The sequence below is a fragment of the Saccostrea cucullata genome, unplaced genomic scaffold (genome assembly GCF_032062105.1).
Source record: "Saccostrea cucullata isolate Sc308-1 unplaced genomic scaffold, CSIRO_AGI_Scuc_v1 ctg1130, whole genome shotgun sequence".
In the NCBI taxonomy this organism is placed as follows: domain Eukaryota; kingdom Metazoa; phylum Mollusca; class Bivalvia; order Ostreida; family Ostreidae; genus Saccostrea; species Saccostrea cuccullata.
Window position 1 is genome coordinate 474071 of NW_026937409.1, and position 18308 is coordinate 492378.

The 18308-nt window shown below is 31.1% G+C and overlaps 1 protein-coding gene across 10 annotated transcripts in view; it reads left to right on the plus strand.

The window, feature by feature from the left end:
- LOC134248159 (RNA-binding motif, single-stranded-interacting protein 1-like) overlaps positions 1-13633 on the plus strand; it is an 82622-nt gene extending 68989 nt beyond the window's left edge. For 9 of the 10 annotated variants that reach the window (XM_062730572.1, XM_062730574.1, XM_062730578.1 and 6 more), the window contains 5 exons: positions 329-378; positions 2652-2814; positions 9114-9200; positions 9598-9665; positions 9977-13633. In XM_062730572.1, the coding sequence (XP_062586556.1) occupies positions 329-378; positions 2652-2814; positions 9114-9200; positions 9598-9665; positions 9977-9986 (378 nt within the window). In that variant the 3' untranslated portion in view covers positions 9987-13633. Of the gene's footprint in view, positions 1-328; positions 379-2651; positions 2815-3788; positions 7079-9113; positions 9201-9597; positions 9666-9976 lie in introns of those variants that run through there. The other variant, XM_062730573.1, reaches the window with a different exon arrangement.
- The last annotated feature ends 4675 nt before the right edge of the window (positions 13634-18308 follow it).

Below are 18308 nucleotides of genomic sequence, written 5' to 3' on the forward strand. Positions count from 1 at the left end.
AAATTAATATATTGTAATTAACAACTATAGTCTTCACCCTTTCGTTAAGGAAATTTCTGAAATACTAATTTGTTGACTAACAAACTAGTGCATTAACACATATTGTTAATTTCATGAAACTTATAGTAAAGTAAAATCAAATAATAAAGGCATGCTAATTAAAAATAAATTCAATAAAAAAGTTTTTAGCATTGACTATATTTATGCAGTACACTTGATGAATACTATTATAGATTGCATGAAAAATTGGCAGATGATTTGTTTGAATGTATAATTGTAATTGATTGGTAAAACAGAATGTAGATGGCTTTTCTTTTTTTCTCTACAGCCAAGCCTTGCCTTAGCTGCCTATGCTGATCAAGCCCTTGCAACAAATGGGTAAGTTTAAGGAATACTGTCTTCTTTAAGGCAGTGCTGTACCAATGTAAGGGGAGAGAACTCTCTCTTAATTTATAAAAGTAATCTGTAAACCATTTCTGTATTCAAACATCTTAAGTTTTGATATTAATGGGACTTGTGTTTCAAAGGAATTTTTTGTTGCAATACTTACTTTTAAAAAACACCTTATATAATATTGCAACACTTTTAATGTTTTTATAAGAGAGTGGGAAAAGATAATTAGAAAGTAAGCTTGCAGTGACTGTCATTGATTAATTGTGTGCCACACATGTTATTCCAGTTCCTGTGGGAAAATTTAAAAATAGATCCTAAATATTTCTAGAAATTTTCATAATTTTAAGAGGTGCATAAAAAATTATATACCAACCAACTGTCCTTCATCATATTTTGGAAGGCAGTTCCAGTGTTTTTAGAGTAATTTACATATTAAGTAAATTTAGAAGACATTTTATAACGAGGCGCCATATTACCCCCACCAGGGGAAGTCACATGATCGTTAATCTCCTGGTGACTTTTTGATTAATTACTTGGCTCTTGTTGACAGATTTTATTGTCGACCATCTGTTGCAATAGTTATAAAAATTACCGATTTGGGATGGATTTTTTATCATCTAATCAATATGAAACCCGACTTTTGTGGTCTCATTAAGTATTTTTTGATAGTTTTCTTACAGTGTTCCTATGTGACATTGTTTTATATTGCTACCATCTCTCAGACCGAAGCAGTCTATTAGATGGACATAATGGGTTTATTTTCAATAGGAAAGTTGCTTAGTATATATACCCATGCAGACTATAATCATTAAATTAGTTATAGAACAAAATCAGTATTTATGATTTTCATTCAATATTTCTCGTAATTCTACCTTAAAAGTTTTCATGGCCTTGACCTTAATTGTATGTTAAATAATCCAAAAAAATTAATTTAAGAAGAATGACATTTTGTGTTTTTACATTAAATAATGACATCTATTTAAATAGATTTGCTAGATAACCAAGGCATGGGTTATTTTGGTTCTAAATAAATAGGTTTGAGGAATTTCTAGACCAGTGGGACTTTAGTGGGACCACAAAATCGGCTTCAGATTTTTATCTCGCGATCATTCAATTTGTGAAAACATTTGGAAGTTCTATTAATTATAAGCAACACTACAAATTGACAAACTAATTATAAACAGAAATGGGAAAAGTTTTTCAAGGTTTTTTTAGAACCAAGTCAAATGTTGAGAAGTGTGACTCAGGTGAGCTATGTAGCCCATGGGCCTCTCTAAGTTTTTGTCATACATGTATATTTCATTTAGAAAAAAAAACAGCTAGAGCATACCACAAAACTCTTGGCTGTTTAATTATACTTTGGAGCATTTGCTAAGCTGGTGGTATTTGAACAAATGACATTTTCTCTTGCTCTCTATGGCATTTCAGAATTGATGTCTTTTAGGGCTATATTTATAGTGAGATCCCAGGATAATGGATGTGGGCTCTTGAGTTAATAACTTAAGGGCAGTACAGGAGAGGATTTCAAAAAATTATTTCCATTTTGGGATTGGTTTCAGTTTATTATATAAATAAAATATGTTTTACAGTATTTTTATACTAAGCATTTATATAACCTCAATTTGGGAATCGATAACATTAATAAAATCTAGGGAGAATAAGTCTAAGAGAAATTTCAAAGTTGTGTGAGGATTTTTGTGGTTGCCAAGGCCATTCTAAAAAAATTATTCTCAGCCTAAAAAAGAAGGTGATTTCTAGGGAATTAAAGGATAAATTTGCATTTAGAAAAAAAATTTAAGAAGTGCCATATTTTCAATGAGAAAAAAAAAAGAAGAAGAATGGAGGAAATATATAAACTTTAAAGTGATTGTTTAATGCTTTCTTTTTGGAATCTGCCTGCATACAAAAATAAATCTATGTGCAAAAACTACTTGAACCATATGCAGTATTAAACCCCCTTTGCACAAAACAATAAACGCAATTTTAAAAAAATGAACATGAATTTTTAACTGATATATTTCTTTTATTTTCCCCTTTGCACAAAAGTTAAAATTCAAATTAAAAAATTACCATGCATTTCTTATGCACAGCACACGGCAGTGTGACCAGTTGGCAAGGGATGCTCACCTCTCCATGGCACCTGATCCCACTCCTGGTGTTTTGGAGGTCCTTGTTTGTTCTGCTCAGACTGTATATTGTTTTATGGACTTTTGATCTTGAATACTGTTCATTATCTCCATATATTTTTTTTATTACAGAGTTGGAACTCCTGCCTTAATGACCCCAGCTGGCCTGACCCTGCCCCGCTACACGGTAGCCACCACCCCCCAGACCTACCAGGTGGCCCAGACTAACCCCGCCGCCGCTGCCGCTCAGGGCTGGGTCCACCCCGGATACATCATGCAGCCACCAATGGCCCATGTGAGTCCGTATTCCTACTTTCCCGGGCAGTCTGGTCTAGTTGACCAGAACTAAGAGACATAACTCTTACTAAATTAAAAACAAATGTGCAAAAAAAAAACAAAAGGAAAGAGAAAATATATCAATCATGGCTATATATTTTCTCTCTTTATCTTTTTTTTTAAATTTTTTTTTTAATCTGTAAAAAATGACATTTTTTAGACTACTTGTAAGGATTGACTTATTGTTTTTTTTTTTTTTCATTGTAATTTTTTTTATGGTTTTTCATGTGACATTTTTCCTTGTATATTTCTTTTATTGTTTTTTTTACACAATGAAATCTTTTTTTTACTGTAGTATTGATAGATTCTTATGTCCTACACGAGTACAAGCATATAACAACTTTTTGATGATATGTGTCATATTTTGTGTTCTCATAGGATGAGAGAGCTTTTATGTCAAGTGGACATTAATTCATTGATTCTAGATAGCAAGAATATTCTATATGTGAGGAATAACATGGTTGCATGCACAACAACATCCAAACCTTTCAAATGTGCCAAGTAAACAGTCTGAAATAATTTGTAAAAAATGCAAATGTAGCAAAGTTAAACAGTTATGCCATTTAATTATATAATATAAACTATACATGACAACGCAAGTAAAGGGTGTATTGTAACGTAACATGTATTTTTTTACATCTGGTGCATAACACAGAAAGATGTAAATCCAAAAGCGAAATCCTCAAGTTATATCTATTTAAACCCAGTACCTCTCGAAATTATAAGGAAACCTCACTCATAGGAAAACTAAGCAAACTTAACCCATCAATAAATCTTCTTCAGGTTTACCAAACAAAAGTGACTCAAGATTGAGAAACTTTTCTTGATAGATTTAAATGAGGCAACAAGAGGGTGGTGGGGGAAAATAAACCTAAATACTCAAATATAGAGAGAAGACCCAAGTTAATATATATCTTGTATTTTTTCTTGCAGGTGCTATCTACCTCCCCCGTCTTGCCCCAGAGCACCTCGCCTGCCCCCACCTCTCTACTTAACCCCATAACCACCGCGTACCCCACCATTCTCTCTGATGGATCCGTAGGCCTCTGGCAACAGCAATGAGCTATTCAAACACTCTCAGAAGTCACATGATCTTAGTTCTCAAATATGATTGGATGGGCTGTTTAGTCACATGACTTGTATACTCACATAACATTAAGATAAGAAAGTGATGGATGAGATATCTTATAGATTGAAAAAATTATGTGATTGTCATGGATATGACTGGTTGGTAGAAGACAACCGGATGATATTTAAGGCTCTCTCGGGATATATTCCATTACCTGTGTAACATGATTTCAAAATTATACTTCTACAAAGTAAACGTGTTAATCGAACTTTACCTTTTTTCACCTCCAATACTCATAATTTTTTAATCCACATAAACACTGTGAAGAATGTGTACAGACTTGTATAGGCCCAACTCACTATGTTGTGAATGGCATTACGTTGTCATGACTGTTGTTATGGTAACCATGTTTTCGTCTTGACAACCATCAGTTATGTGACATTAATGTTTTTACATTTTTTTCCCCCTGTATAATTTGTATTGTTTTATATGCCTGCATTTAATGTTTTGAACTTTTTTTTGATGGAGTGCATAGCTGCTAGTATCTGAAACATGAGTGGTATGGATTTTTTTTTCTATTCTTTCATTTGGTTATATCCTCATCTTTTTACCATCAGGCTTTTTTATTGCAATTATAACCATCTCATACCCGTTTCTTCAGTTTACATCATAGAGCTGTAAAGAGGCAATACAATAGGGTAGGACCATTGATATAGGTGTAGATTGTAAGTGTATGATAGAGGAAAGTATATAAAGAAAACATGGCCGCCATTTTGAGGATTATAGGCTGGTGCAAAGAATAATAGAAGGATTTTTTCGATAGATAGAAGAAAAAAGTAGGCATTTGAAGATATTCTATGCAAAGTGATGTAAATATGTACATAGATGTAATCAGTTTCATCCATCTTCCTTTTTCAAACTTACACTTTTTTTCTCATATAAGAAGCAAGTACACATGCACTAAGGGACTTTTATTTGGCTTTATCTACGTAAATTTTTTTTTTTTTTGAATTTAAAAAAAATTTCTGGTCCATTTAGTTATGAAGTTTTAATCAAATTTTGCTTTACGTATCAACAGAATAATTAAGTCACTGTTTATAAAAATATGATTTAATGATTATAAACAGCAGAGTTTTGATATCGTATGTGGGACCATATGTAAACAATCTTTATATTGTTTCTCAGGGCAGCATCAAATCTATTACGCAATCCCCTCTTTATGCATCTGTGATGTTACTCGAGTATGTGGTGTCTATTTCATTTTCTATATATCTATATAAGTAATATAACCTTGCGAAATATATATAAGCATAGCACCGTAACATAAACCCTTGTTATATAATTATATAAAAATTAATGTTTGTAGTTTGTGTAAAAAGAATTATACAGAGTTTGATAACAGTATAAATATTATGGGGATAAAAAGTAATGGGACAAAATTCAAATTGGAATTTGCGTTTCATTGACCAAAAAAAAAGGGAGAGATTTTGTTAGTGGTTGCCCATATTATACTCCAATTAAGTAGCTTTAAATCGCTTGGTCTTGTACCTCTAAGTATACTCTATAGATAACTTCTATATTCCAAGAGAGAAAAATATTTAATATATAGAAAAAAAATATAACGCGTGCCTATTGTTGCCAACTTTTTAATTTTTTACTTTTTTAAAAAAGGTGTTAAATATGTAGAATTGAAGTTTCATACAAAGATTAGTGCTACTACCTCTTATGATAGAAATCTTGTTGACACTATCAGTACATATATAATTATATACTACCCATTTTTTTCTGATAAAAAGTCACCATGTATATATAAGTGTATAAAGACCTAAAGAACTTACAATGCATAATAACAAACATAACAAAGTTTATCAGATATGACAATAAATTTCAGGCAAATGATTCTTTTATATATATATGTATTTTTTTTAAGTTTCTTTCACTTACATTTCAATTTTTTAATCTCTGTTTCGATATTACTTATCAGGTCCTAAATACTGAACAATACTTTATTTATTCTAATTATAATTTTTTTATGTTCAATTTTTTTGTAACCTTTTTTTTTATTTTAAAGTATACCCAGAATCCATTAAATGGACTTGCCAGTATAAAATGAAAAAAGAACAAATTGTACTAAATATCATAATTTTTTAATATATAGATATATATAGACATTGTTATATTCTTGAATAATTATCCTTTGGAGAATCATTAATGTTTATATGAGAATGAAATTGCAGTCAGAGCATTTAAACTTGGTGCTATAGAGAGAGGCGTACATGTAAACAGGCAAAGGGAGGTAACAGAGTTTTATAGAAGAAGAGTTACTTCCCTTAAGTCAAAAATAACCCAAGATAAAGAATGTGGTCATATACTCATTCTTGCATGAATATGCCTACCTTAAAATAGATATACAGTCTTTGCTACCTTTTTATCTTCTTTGAAGAAAAGAAAAAAAAACTATAGGGTTAAAAGCTTTTAAATTATAGATGTTCAATTGTTTGTCCTCTGTAGAAGGTGTTCCAAATTATTTATCATGTAAACTATTCCATTCATTTCATCACATTGATAGGATGTCCTCCTGTTTAAATATGTTTGGTTAGAAGGCAATTTTTTGCATTTGTACATAGATGTTAGATGTTTAGTCCTTTTGTAAAAAAAAAAATAATAATTAAAAAATTGCAATGCATTTTTTTTCAATGGGTGATGGTAATCTTGTTTCTACTGTAGATATGATATTTTTTTTTTTTACCTCTGGCTTAACCAAAAAATCCTTATAATGAAATTAAATTTTTAACCATGAGTATGTTAGCAAAAAAAAATAACATTCAAAATATATCTTTGTTGAGCGTGATTGTTTGTATTTCAGAGCCTTTATTTTTTAGCAATTAAAAGACGAAGAGTGATATGTTTCATGATATATTTGACATTTTTTGTTTTTGTTTTTACACAGTCGTTACTGACTTGCAGTAACCATACATTTCTCTGGTCTTTGTTTGTTTTTGTAAATGATTTTTTATGCACTATGCATATAATTTTTTTTTTAACTGTGGGTAAGAAACTGCAAGAAAAGGTTATTCATTTTTTTGTGTGACAAATGACTAATATAAGGACACTATTGGAATCTTGCAATAAAAGTCATTTGTTATCGATAAAAGCTGAGTTCTGTTTTTTCAATGTCTGATGCTGGAAGAAGCCCAAGGAGTTCCATATGTCTTCTGGAAGATCCAAGACATAGGCAGATTAATGTGGATTTAATGGATGAGAAAAAAAGCGAAATAATACTATTTAAGTTTTTTTAAAAAAATGGATGCATATTATGAAAAAGGAATTAAATTAATAAAATATCTTGGGTCAGTGATGGTTTTGTCACATGCAAACAGAAAAATTAAAAGGATCGAGAAAAGGGACTCCTGGGAAACAAGATGGCCACCCGGTAATTGTGTGGTGTTGGTTTTTATTTTACGATATCTAGGCTTTATTTCCTGTAACACTTTCTTTTTATTTATTTCTCCAGTTATTTTTGTGCATGTTGTGAAATATATATGCTTGAAAAGAGAGTACATGGTGCTTCTAGTGGGTGCTTTTAACTTTTTAAATTTATGACTTAGTCGGTTTTCTTTTCCCACTAGAACACTATAGTCCTCTCTTTGCATTGCTCCAGTGTTTAATTTCCATATATATCAATATTTGTACACTCATTTTCTGTATACTGTATGATATGTAGATTACACACTTATATATATATATTATATATATACTCTAAACCTGTGAGTTTTGATGCTTTGGGAATATCATTGGATGGCAAGTAAATCTAGAATTCTCGTTTGTAATTTATATACTTATGCTTTATTGATTAACGTAAATTAAAGAAAACCCTAAAAAAAAAAAATAAATTATTACTGACCAATTGAAGTGTAATAAAAAAGAAATTTACCAAATTAGAAAATGAACAGTAAAGTTTTGTTTAAAACTTTTTAAAAATGAAATCCATCCTCTGATCATTTGTAAAGTATCTGAACATAAAACCAGACCTTTATTGTGAACCATACAATGATTATCTCCCTTGACACAAAGGCTTGTTTTGTTTTGTTTTATAGTTGTATGGTTTATATAAGCCAGAACAATCTATTCAGCCAATATAATTATTGTATATATATCTGGATGTCAAATGGGAGTGGCTTTCTCACCAGAACTTGACCAATGAAAACTCACTGACTCAAAAACTGTTAAATTAATGGAAAACTTTGCCTTGTCTTTATTAAAAGAAATAGGGAAGTCAAGTTTTGCTTAGCAGGCCTTTTCTAGCATAACTAATGCTTATAACAATTGCACAGATTGTGTATCCACTGTCAAGCCCTCACATGATAACAGATTGTGATGTCATCAATTCTCGTGTACCATACTCAAATCTCTATCACATTAATTGTGTAATCAATTTCTGTTTTTTAACTGCTTGATTTATATATTTCACACTCACACTCCAGAATTAACTGCTTTAGATGGTCAGTTTGAGAATTGATGATCACAACTGTCCACAACTGTTATACCTATATCACAATCCTTCCTTTGGTGATCTTGATGTCATTGTTACCATGGTAACTCTGTTGCCATGGCAACACAGGCAGACAAGATTTTTTTTGTGTAGGGCTGGTGAATTTTGTTGGAACTTTGTACTTTATTACTTCATTTTCTTTACAAATAGAGAAAATAAAGTCTTTTCAAATAATTAGTCATGTAAAAATCTGCATAATAATTATCAGTATATTCACATGTATTTAGAACCATACATTGTAGTTGTGATAGAGACTTAGATTTGACATATCTATTGTAAAGTTGTATGTGAAGCTTGACTAATTAATGTATATTAGAAAGATATTAATCAGTGTGGATTTACATCTATATATACCTTAGAAATGTTACTCAGAAAACAGTTATGTCAGTAAATCATGAAGAAAAATTGTTAGTAAATGTTAAGACCCAGTTTTAATTACAACACTTATATATGCCCAAATTAAATGAACATTCAGCACTGTATGATTTGATAATTTAAAAATTCAGGAGAATTTTTTTTTCTTGGAAAAAATTTCACTTCATTTTTGCATTGTTTTCAAAAACATTAATATTTGTAAATTTCCCTTCAAGTACGTCTGTAGAAAATGTCACTAATGTTTGTGGTTTTTCCCTTTCAGTACCTCGCCACTTCCCCCCTAGCCCAGTCAGCTTACTCACAGATTCCATACCAAGGGGGTGCCATGATACAAGGCCTTCAGATTGATGTAAGTTTTGATAGGCCACTATTAAAGGCATAGGACATAACTTTTAATGTTTGAAAAGGAAAATTGAAAAGAAAATCCACCAGTCCAAAAAGCCTTTGTAAAAACTTTGTAATGTGATGTAGTCCAGTAATTATATACAGTGAAACTTGCCTACTCTGGATCTTGTGTAATCTGAAATCTTGTCTAATGCAGTATACGTAATATCTTTAAGTCCCTTGCAGTAAATTCAATTGCAGTTGATTTTGGTGTTGTCTTAATGGTGCCATATCAATTCAATTTCTTTGGATCAGTGATGTCTGGAAAGGACAGATTTTACTGTATTTTTCATTACCTATTGTGGAATATTTTTTTTTATCATTTAAAACAATTGGATATTTATTATTTTGTTTGATTACAGCCTGACCAAGCCAGTGGGGATGAACAATTACAGGCTAACCTCCAAGCTGCCTATGCAACTCAGTCAAGGTAAGATTGATAACAGGTTAACCTTAAAGCTGCATATGAAAATAAGTCAATGAAGAAAAATTACGGGCTTACTATCAAGCAGTGAAAATTACAGGCTAACTTACAAGCTGCCTTTGCAACTCACTTAAGTTTAGAAGAAAAATTATATCCAAAGTAGATTTATAGAAAAGAAAAACTGATGGTGACTTCCAATTTTCTTCAAAATATCCATGGCAATAGAGATAGACAAGATTGAGCTATTGAAGTAAAATTGTACTTCTATTTGCTCAAATATGATTGAATTAATTATGGTTAATTGGATTTTATTTCAGCTTCACATAAGTCAAGGCCACATGCACCAGACTAGCCCTATTACTTAGGCTGAGAGGATTAACTGATCGGTGCTATATTTGTATCCAAAGTCATCAATCCCCCCTGCTGAACAGGCCTCCACTGGACGCATAACATTTTCATCAATTTGTGACATTTGTTTACTATAATTTTAATGAAAGTGGATAAAATTGTTTTTTTTCCACAATTACACAATTCCTTTAAATAATCTTTCTTGTTTTTTGATATGGCAGCATTTCTCCTCCATGTAACCAAAATAATGTCTATAATATACAAGATTATTTTGCATCGGACAAAGTAGGAAATGTTTTGTGACAAAAGTTTTGCTTCGTTGTTAAAAAAAAATACAAAAAAAAAATATTGAAGAGTTAAAGAGTTGCCATGCCCATTGTCTTAGGGCAAGGTCATGAACTACATGTTTTACAGGACTGTTATGCAATAAGAAATACTGTTAAATGAAGCCCCTTTATTTGTGTTTGAGAGTTAACATTCTTTTATTCCTACCTCGGCCATTTGTTAATTGTGTGATTGACATGTAATATATATAGTTCAACAGTTCAAATCAAAACAATAATGTTGGTAGAACAATCGCTAAATGACAATAGCTTATTAGTTGTTGATTAATGTTTCAGTGTTTCCAATTAATCGTTAATGAGATTATCTTACTTGTTATTTTCTGTAATTGTGATTTTTATTTGTTTTTCTTTTTAAATTCCTCCAATTTTTAAACTAAAATCATTATCTAAGAAGTGGTATGTCCATTCAGGTAGTAGTTTTTCTGTGGTAAAATTGAAAACAATTAATTAATATTAAAAACAATTTTTAAGTAAAATAGGAATGATTAATGACAACAAATTTTAATGAAAATTATATATTAATTCTTTTTAAAATTATTATAACTTGCCCTTTATATCAGGTATTTTAAAATTGCTCATCAACTTACATGTTATGGATTATAAGCAATATAATAATGCTTAACTCAATGAAATGACTTTGTGAATAGACTTGTGAAACTGGGTATAACACAATATAGCAACTCACTGTGAATGCTGATTTATAAAAAAAAAATTTTTGTACAAAGATTTTAGAACTCTGTTTCTATGTGTACCACTCTGCTGCTCTGGAATTTCCATCATCCTAAAAAAACCTGTCTATGTGTTTGTCTTTGTCATTCATCTCTACTTTCATTATGTCTACTCTCATTTTCCATTAGGGTAGTTAGATAAATCATGTCATCATTTACACCTTATGTTGCTTTTTGCATTTGTGATGAATTGCTTGGCATATACACATGTACAATTTTATTGGTCATTATTTTTTTTACCTAAGGCATTAGCCCTTAAGATGTTTAATGAATTACAAAACAGTGTGTTTTTTATATCATTCAGATTTTTAAAATTTCATTCTGTTTTTTTTTTTTTATCATGTTAAATATAGTTTTGTTTGTATACAAGAATGAACTCGGATAGATAAGAAAAAATGAGATAAGAAGCTGGAATGGCTGCAGATCTATTGTAGGAGTTATGTAATATTGGTCGGTAGATAAATACATGTCGATGTGGTATGATACACCTTAAAGTTAAATTTCAAGAGTATACATGTATATATTTATGTATGTATTTGTCAAAGCCACTTTGTTCAGTAGGTTAAACTTATTCCTTCCAAACTCTGGAATGTTATTTAAAAACATGCTTGGAATTTTTGATTTTGGGGTTATTTGTGTTACTATGAAAGTACAGTCTGTCTTTTGAAAATTATATAGTTTAGTTAGCCATTTATTTTTATAATTTTAAAAAATAATTTTTTTCAAAAGTGAAAATAGGGCATTACAAACATAACCCAACATATAATGTGTATATTTCCTGGGAAAATGTAAAATTTACAGTAGGAAGAAATATACTTGTAATTTAAACTAGGAAGAAATATTGTAATTTACAGGAGGAAATATACTTGTTTACAGCAAATTTTTTTATATCAAAGCAAGAGGGGCTTTACATATTATGATTAAACACAGGTCTGATCAAAAAGCGATATCTGTAAATTCCTGCATCTTTAGGTGGCCTTCCAATTTACATGGATCAAAATTTATGTATGTTGCATTATGGGAGAGTAGTTCAGAGTTTGTTTCATGTATGGCATTTCTTGCATATAGTGCTGTAGCTTTGTATATGATCGTTGGTTAGCTTTAGTTTTCATTTTCATTTTTGGAATATTGTAAATTTCTTTTTGCAAGGAAGGAGTATCTGGGTATTTCTTCCTAGAGGCATTGATTTGTAGAAATCATGTGGATAAACTATCGTGAATTTCATAGAAAGTCTGATCGTTTGCTTGGAATGTGCTGATTGAATCATGGCTTCACATTCAAAAGTTTTAAGCCTAGGAATGAAGCATTACACTGAATGCCATTGTGATTGTTACATCAACAACCTTGTAGAATTTTATGTGTAGCAATAAAATTTTTACTTTTTGTTAGAAATCACATATGTAGTCAAATAAATTTTTAACTTTTTTTTTTACATGTATTGTTCATTGTTAAACAATAACATTATTTAATCACTCTTCAAAAATTTACCTATGTTTATAAACATTACAAATTTTATCTTCTTGTTGCATGTTTTTTAAGCAAAAATGTAGAAACAATTTAAATTATCATGATTATATAGCTTAAAGGATTTTTTTTTAAAAAGTAACGAAGCAAGAGGACATCTGTTATACATGTTATTAGAGAGATATTATCAAAGTCTTTGTCGTCCAATTCAAGTTGGAAGTCTACTATAGTAAAAGCTAGAGTTATATAACTAGTGATTAAGTTTAGTGAAATTCTAGTGTTATGAATTAGACTGCTTTATTATTAGAAATATAATGGAACACCTTTCTCAGGGAGGATAATATAACTACAACAAAAAGTCTGTTTTTTGTGAACATAATTACATAACGGTGTGTCCACGTGTGTTATTAACTGTGATCTAAAGAAGTTCTGTAAGCAATCATTTTTTTTAATTTCTCGGTCCAAAAACAGTCTTCCATTTTTTGCACAAGACTGTATATGTGCAACAACCATTTCAATTGCTTTTAAATAAGTCCATATGCAGTTTTTGCAAAGAAAAGGAGGGAATGGATAATTTACACCAATATGTTTAAATTCTGAGATGTATTGTACGTTTGTGGGTCAGTAGATTAGTATTCATGTTGAGATACTCAAGGCATAGTGCTGAGCAAAGAGCTAAATGTGTTTAATTTCCGATTTATCCTCAAAGCCAAGGCAATATAATGTCTGTAAGCTAGATAAGGACCAGCAAGACAGAGTGAAATAAGCACTGAGGTAAAATTTGTTAAAGATGTTTCGTTGGGACCAATCTTATAAATTCTAAAGAAAATTGAAAATGTGATGTTTTGGCTTTGAGTATAATGTAATAGGAAACGACAATAGTTTGGTGTATATTGGAATGGAATGTTAGAATGTTTTGATTGTAGTTCGTGAGGACAAATATGATTTTTTTTTTTAGAGTATCATGCATCTGTTGTCACTGAAACACAAATCTGAGTCTTTTTTTTAAATTTCATTTTGTAGATTTTTTTATTTTCATTTAAAATGTGTCATCATTCATTAGAAATAAAATCACTTGGCTGATTGAAAATACTCTGTTTACTTTTTTTGATGAAGGTACTTTAAGGTCAAGATCTGGTAAATGAAAGATGCCTACAGATTTATCAAATTTGAGAAATAAATTCCTTTAATGGTGCTTTATAACTTTAGCTTGGCCAAATAAGGTGTTTCAGGTCATAATTTGTAGGTAAACAAGATGAAAAACCATATTTTAAAATGTCATTTTCAATGAAAAGCAAGATGGGTTTGTGAAATAATATGCGCCTGGCGGCAACAAAGTTCGAAAAAAAAAAGCTATTTATAGCGTATAGGTCACAGTCAAAGTCACAAGGTCATTGACCTTGGTGTCATTTGAAAGAACTTAATAAGTGGAGTATGCATACCAAATATGAAGTCTCTATCTCCTACTGTTCAAAAGTTATGGTAAAGGTACAAAAAAGCTATTTTTAGCACACAGGTCACCATCAAGGTCACAAGGTCATTGACCTTGGTGCCATTTGAAAGAACTTAATTAGTGGATTTTGCACACCAAATATGCAGTCTCTATCTTCTATGGTTTTGAACCATAACTTTTGAGTTATGGCAAGGTACGAAAAAACTATTTTTAGCATATACTCCTAGTAGGTCACAGTCAAGGTCACAAGGTCATTGACCTTGGTGTCATTTGAAAGAACTTAATAAGTGGAGTATGCATATCAAATATGAAGTCTCTTATCTTTCATGGTTCAAAAGTTATGGCGAAGGATCAAAAAAGCTGTTTTTTGCATATAGGTCAGAGTCAAGGTCACAAGGTCATTGGCCTTAGTGTCATTTGAAAGAGCATGATTAGTGGAGTATGCATACCGTAGTTGAAGTCTCTATCATTCATGGTTCAAAAGTTATGGCGAAGGTAAAAGTTTGCGGACATACAGACAAAAAGACAGACAGACAGACAGGAAAAAAAACAATATACACCCCGGATCGGGCGCATAATTAAGAAAACCAGTCATGAATATGGGAGTTTTTTTTCATATTCGACAAAGGAAATGTATCTAGATTGCCTATAGTCTCTCGGTAATTTATATATATGTGCATTGCCTCTTCTTTAAAATTATATCAAATTTAACATAGGTATTGGAATTACTTTTTCAAATTGAATGCTAAGAAAATACCTTTTAAGATCAAGCACCACAAAATCAGTCTAAATGTCATTTACTAGATCTTGACCTTAAACGTCATAATCAATTTCAACTTTCTTTTTCTCGTACTTTACGGCTTTATCAGAATTATGTAGAAAATAGTAAGGGTATTTTCATGGCATTCGATTTGAAATCATATGAAAAGTAATCCCGATACCTATATTTAATTTAATTTGATATTATTTTAAAGGAAAGGCCGTGAACATACAAATTACCGTTTTCTGATAGACTGTAGGCAATATGGACACATTTTTTTTGTCTAATATGGAAAAAAAACCTCCAATATTCATGACTGCTTTTCTTAATTTTTTTTATTGGAAATGACAGTTTAAAATATGATTTTTCATCTTGTTTCCTACAACTTATGCCCTGAAGCACCTTATTTGACCAAGCTATACTTATAAAGCATCATTAAAGGAACTTATTTCTTGAATTTGATAGATCTGTAGACACCGTTCACTAACTAGATCTTTACCTTAAGTCATTTACTAGATTTTGGCCTTAAAATAAGGGTACTACTACATTCATTAAAAAATCATATGCAGGATGTACATCTACGTATACATCGAAAATGTGACTATAATCATATTTTTAAGAATAAAAAGTGCCCCTTTCAATTCCATTGGCTTTTAAAATATCGTTTCTCCAAATTTACTGGTGGGCGACATAGAAACCAAAAACTTTCAAAAAACCAGTCAGAAAACATTGCCGAAATATTGCTAAAATATTAATGGCGTTATATAATATATTGTAAAAATCAATCCAAGAGGTAAGGACTGTAAATATGTCTGGAATAAGGATAACTTCAATTAATACTAAGAGATTTGTAAGCTCTAAAATATTTTAGTAATACAATCGTTAAGATGTGTTACCTGACCATGATAAAGTCATAACAAATTTATAAGCTATACTTTCACGAAATTAAGAGCCATAACGTCGTGCCTTAAACATTTTTAATTATAAGCATTATTTATTATAATTGTAAGCAAACGTCATTATTATTTTCATGACGAAATTATACAAGCTAAAACGTCATTACGTTAAAATTTTCATGATCAAGTTATTTAAGAAAAAAGATATCATTTTTAGAGTTTCATTGGGGTATGACATGAAGTCGGTCACGAGATCAAAGTCCATAATGTCCGAAGGGCGTTATAGTAGATTTGATCACGTACCGACTTCATATCTTACCCCAATGGAATTCTAAAAATAGATATTATTTTTGTTATACATGTATATATATTTTACGTTTTTCATTCAAGTTACAAAGAAATATATATAGGCATTATTTAGACTTTGATTTTGAAATGCAACGTAACGTTACTACGACGTCGTGTGACGTCACATTAGGGACTTTCCGAATTGCTCGTGCAGTTTGCTTTCCATATGCAAGAAAGTCTAATCATGTGACCAAATGCATGTCATTGTAAACTGAATTTCAATTCTATTTGCATTGTTATATAAGGAAATACATCAGCAAATGTAAATACATGTGTATAAGCTATAACGTCACGACTTGCACATTTTCATGACAAAATTATATGCTATAACGACTTTATCACCATTTTCATGACAAATTTATAATTTTCATGACGAAATTATTAAGAAATAAGGTATCATTTTGAGTTTTATTGGGATGTAAAACGGGTTGGTCACGTGATCAAATCTCATAAAGCCCGAAGGGCTTTATGGAAGATTTGATCATGTGCCAACCCGTTTTACATCCCAGTAAAACTCAAGAAATGATACCTTATTACTTATATTTATGTTCCCCAAACGAAGTTGGGGAACATATTGTTTTTACTCTGTTTCTTCTTATTATTATTATTTTTCTTCTTCTTCTTCTTCTTCTTCTTCCTGGGTACTTTTTTGTCCGGGAGTGATCTTGTAAACTGTTCGTCCGATGTAGGTAAAACCTTTTTAGGGTCAGTAGACATGTTATGTAGATTTGCGGAATCAAGGTCATTTTGCGCGCACGTGCTTGCAAGAGCGTGCACGTGCAACACGTGAAATGACTAATATAATGGATATTGCCGTAACTTTTCTATTTTTTTATGAATTTGTTTGAAACTCATAATGTAAGGATACATTAGAAGTATAGACAAGATAGCATGGTCAAAATAGCAAGATCTCACGCGCATGCACGTGCGCTTTGCTCTGATTGGCTGAAACTAAAGTCTCAATATCTTTCTTGTTTCTCGTCATAATCCTTTGAAATTTTGAACATAGTCCTACATTATGAAGGTCTACAGCATGATATAAAAGAATTTTCATGAAAGCATGCGCATGTGCGCGTGCTGCAATATGATTGGCTTAAACTTTAAATGGCTATATCTCCTTTGTTTTTTGACGAAATTCTTTGAAATTTAAAATATTGCCATGCATTAGGGTATCCTACAATATGGTGTAGAAAAAAAGCATGAAATCACGCGCATGCACGTGTGCTGCAATCTGATTGGCTGAAACTTGAAATGGCTATAACTCCCTTGTTTTTCAACCAAACCGGATGGGATTTAGAACATAGATAGATGTAAGGGACCCCTATAAGAAGGTATGGTCATCATGCACATGCACGCACATGCGTGCATTTGGAACGAGTATAATTGAAATACACTTGAATGAGTGATTTTTTTTATTACTTTTGGACTGAATGCTTTAATATATAGTTATTAAAATATATAGATAGTGTAGACATGATGATATGGTCATAACCCACATGCATTCATATGCGCTTGGGTGCAATGCTAAAATTTGAATATAATTGGTATCCTTTTGGGAAAACATAATGCACAGAGTTTGTTTTATTTAATGAAGCTTACAGGGAATATGGCACCAAAAGGGAGTTGGGGAGCGTTTGGGGAACATCTGTAACGGTTCCCGTTACAATTAGTACTAGTTACATTTGTGACTGATTTATTACAAATAGTAACGTACTTAAGGTAAAGATCTAGTGAATAAAAGGTGCCTACGTACAGATTTATCAAATTTGAGAAATAAATTCCTTTATTGATGCTTTACAACTTTAGCTAGGTCAAATAAGGTGTTTCGGGGCATAATTTGTCGATAAACAAGATGAAAAACTGTATTTTTAACTGTCATTTTCAATAAACCAGTCGTGAATATGGGAGGTTTTTTTTCGATTTCGGCAAAGGAAATGTATCCAAATTGCCTACAGTCTCTCAGAAAACGGTAATTAGTATATTCATGGCCTCTTATTTCAATCAATATCAAGTTTAATATAGGTATCCGATTTACTTTTCATATGATTTCAAATTGAATGACATGAAAATACCCTATTTTCTACATAATCCTGCTAAAGCCGTAAAGTACGGGAAAAAGAAAGTTGACAAGTTATTTACTAGATCTTGACCTTAAGTAAAGTTTAAAATCCATAAAGTTTTTTTTCAAAAACCAACGGCATAAATTGAATGTGTTGGTAACGTCGATCGCTTATGACGTCACTATCAAATTACATGTACCGTAGATCGCTTATGACGAAACAATCAATTTATGGTCACATGACGAACG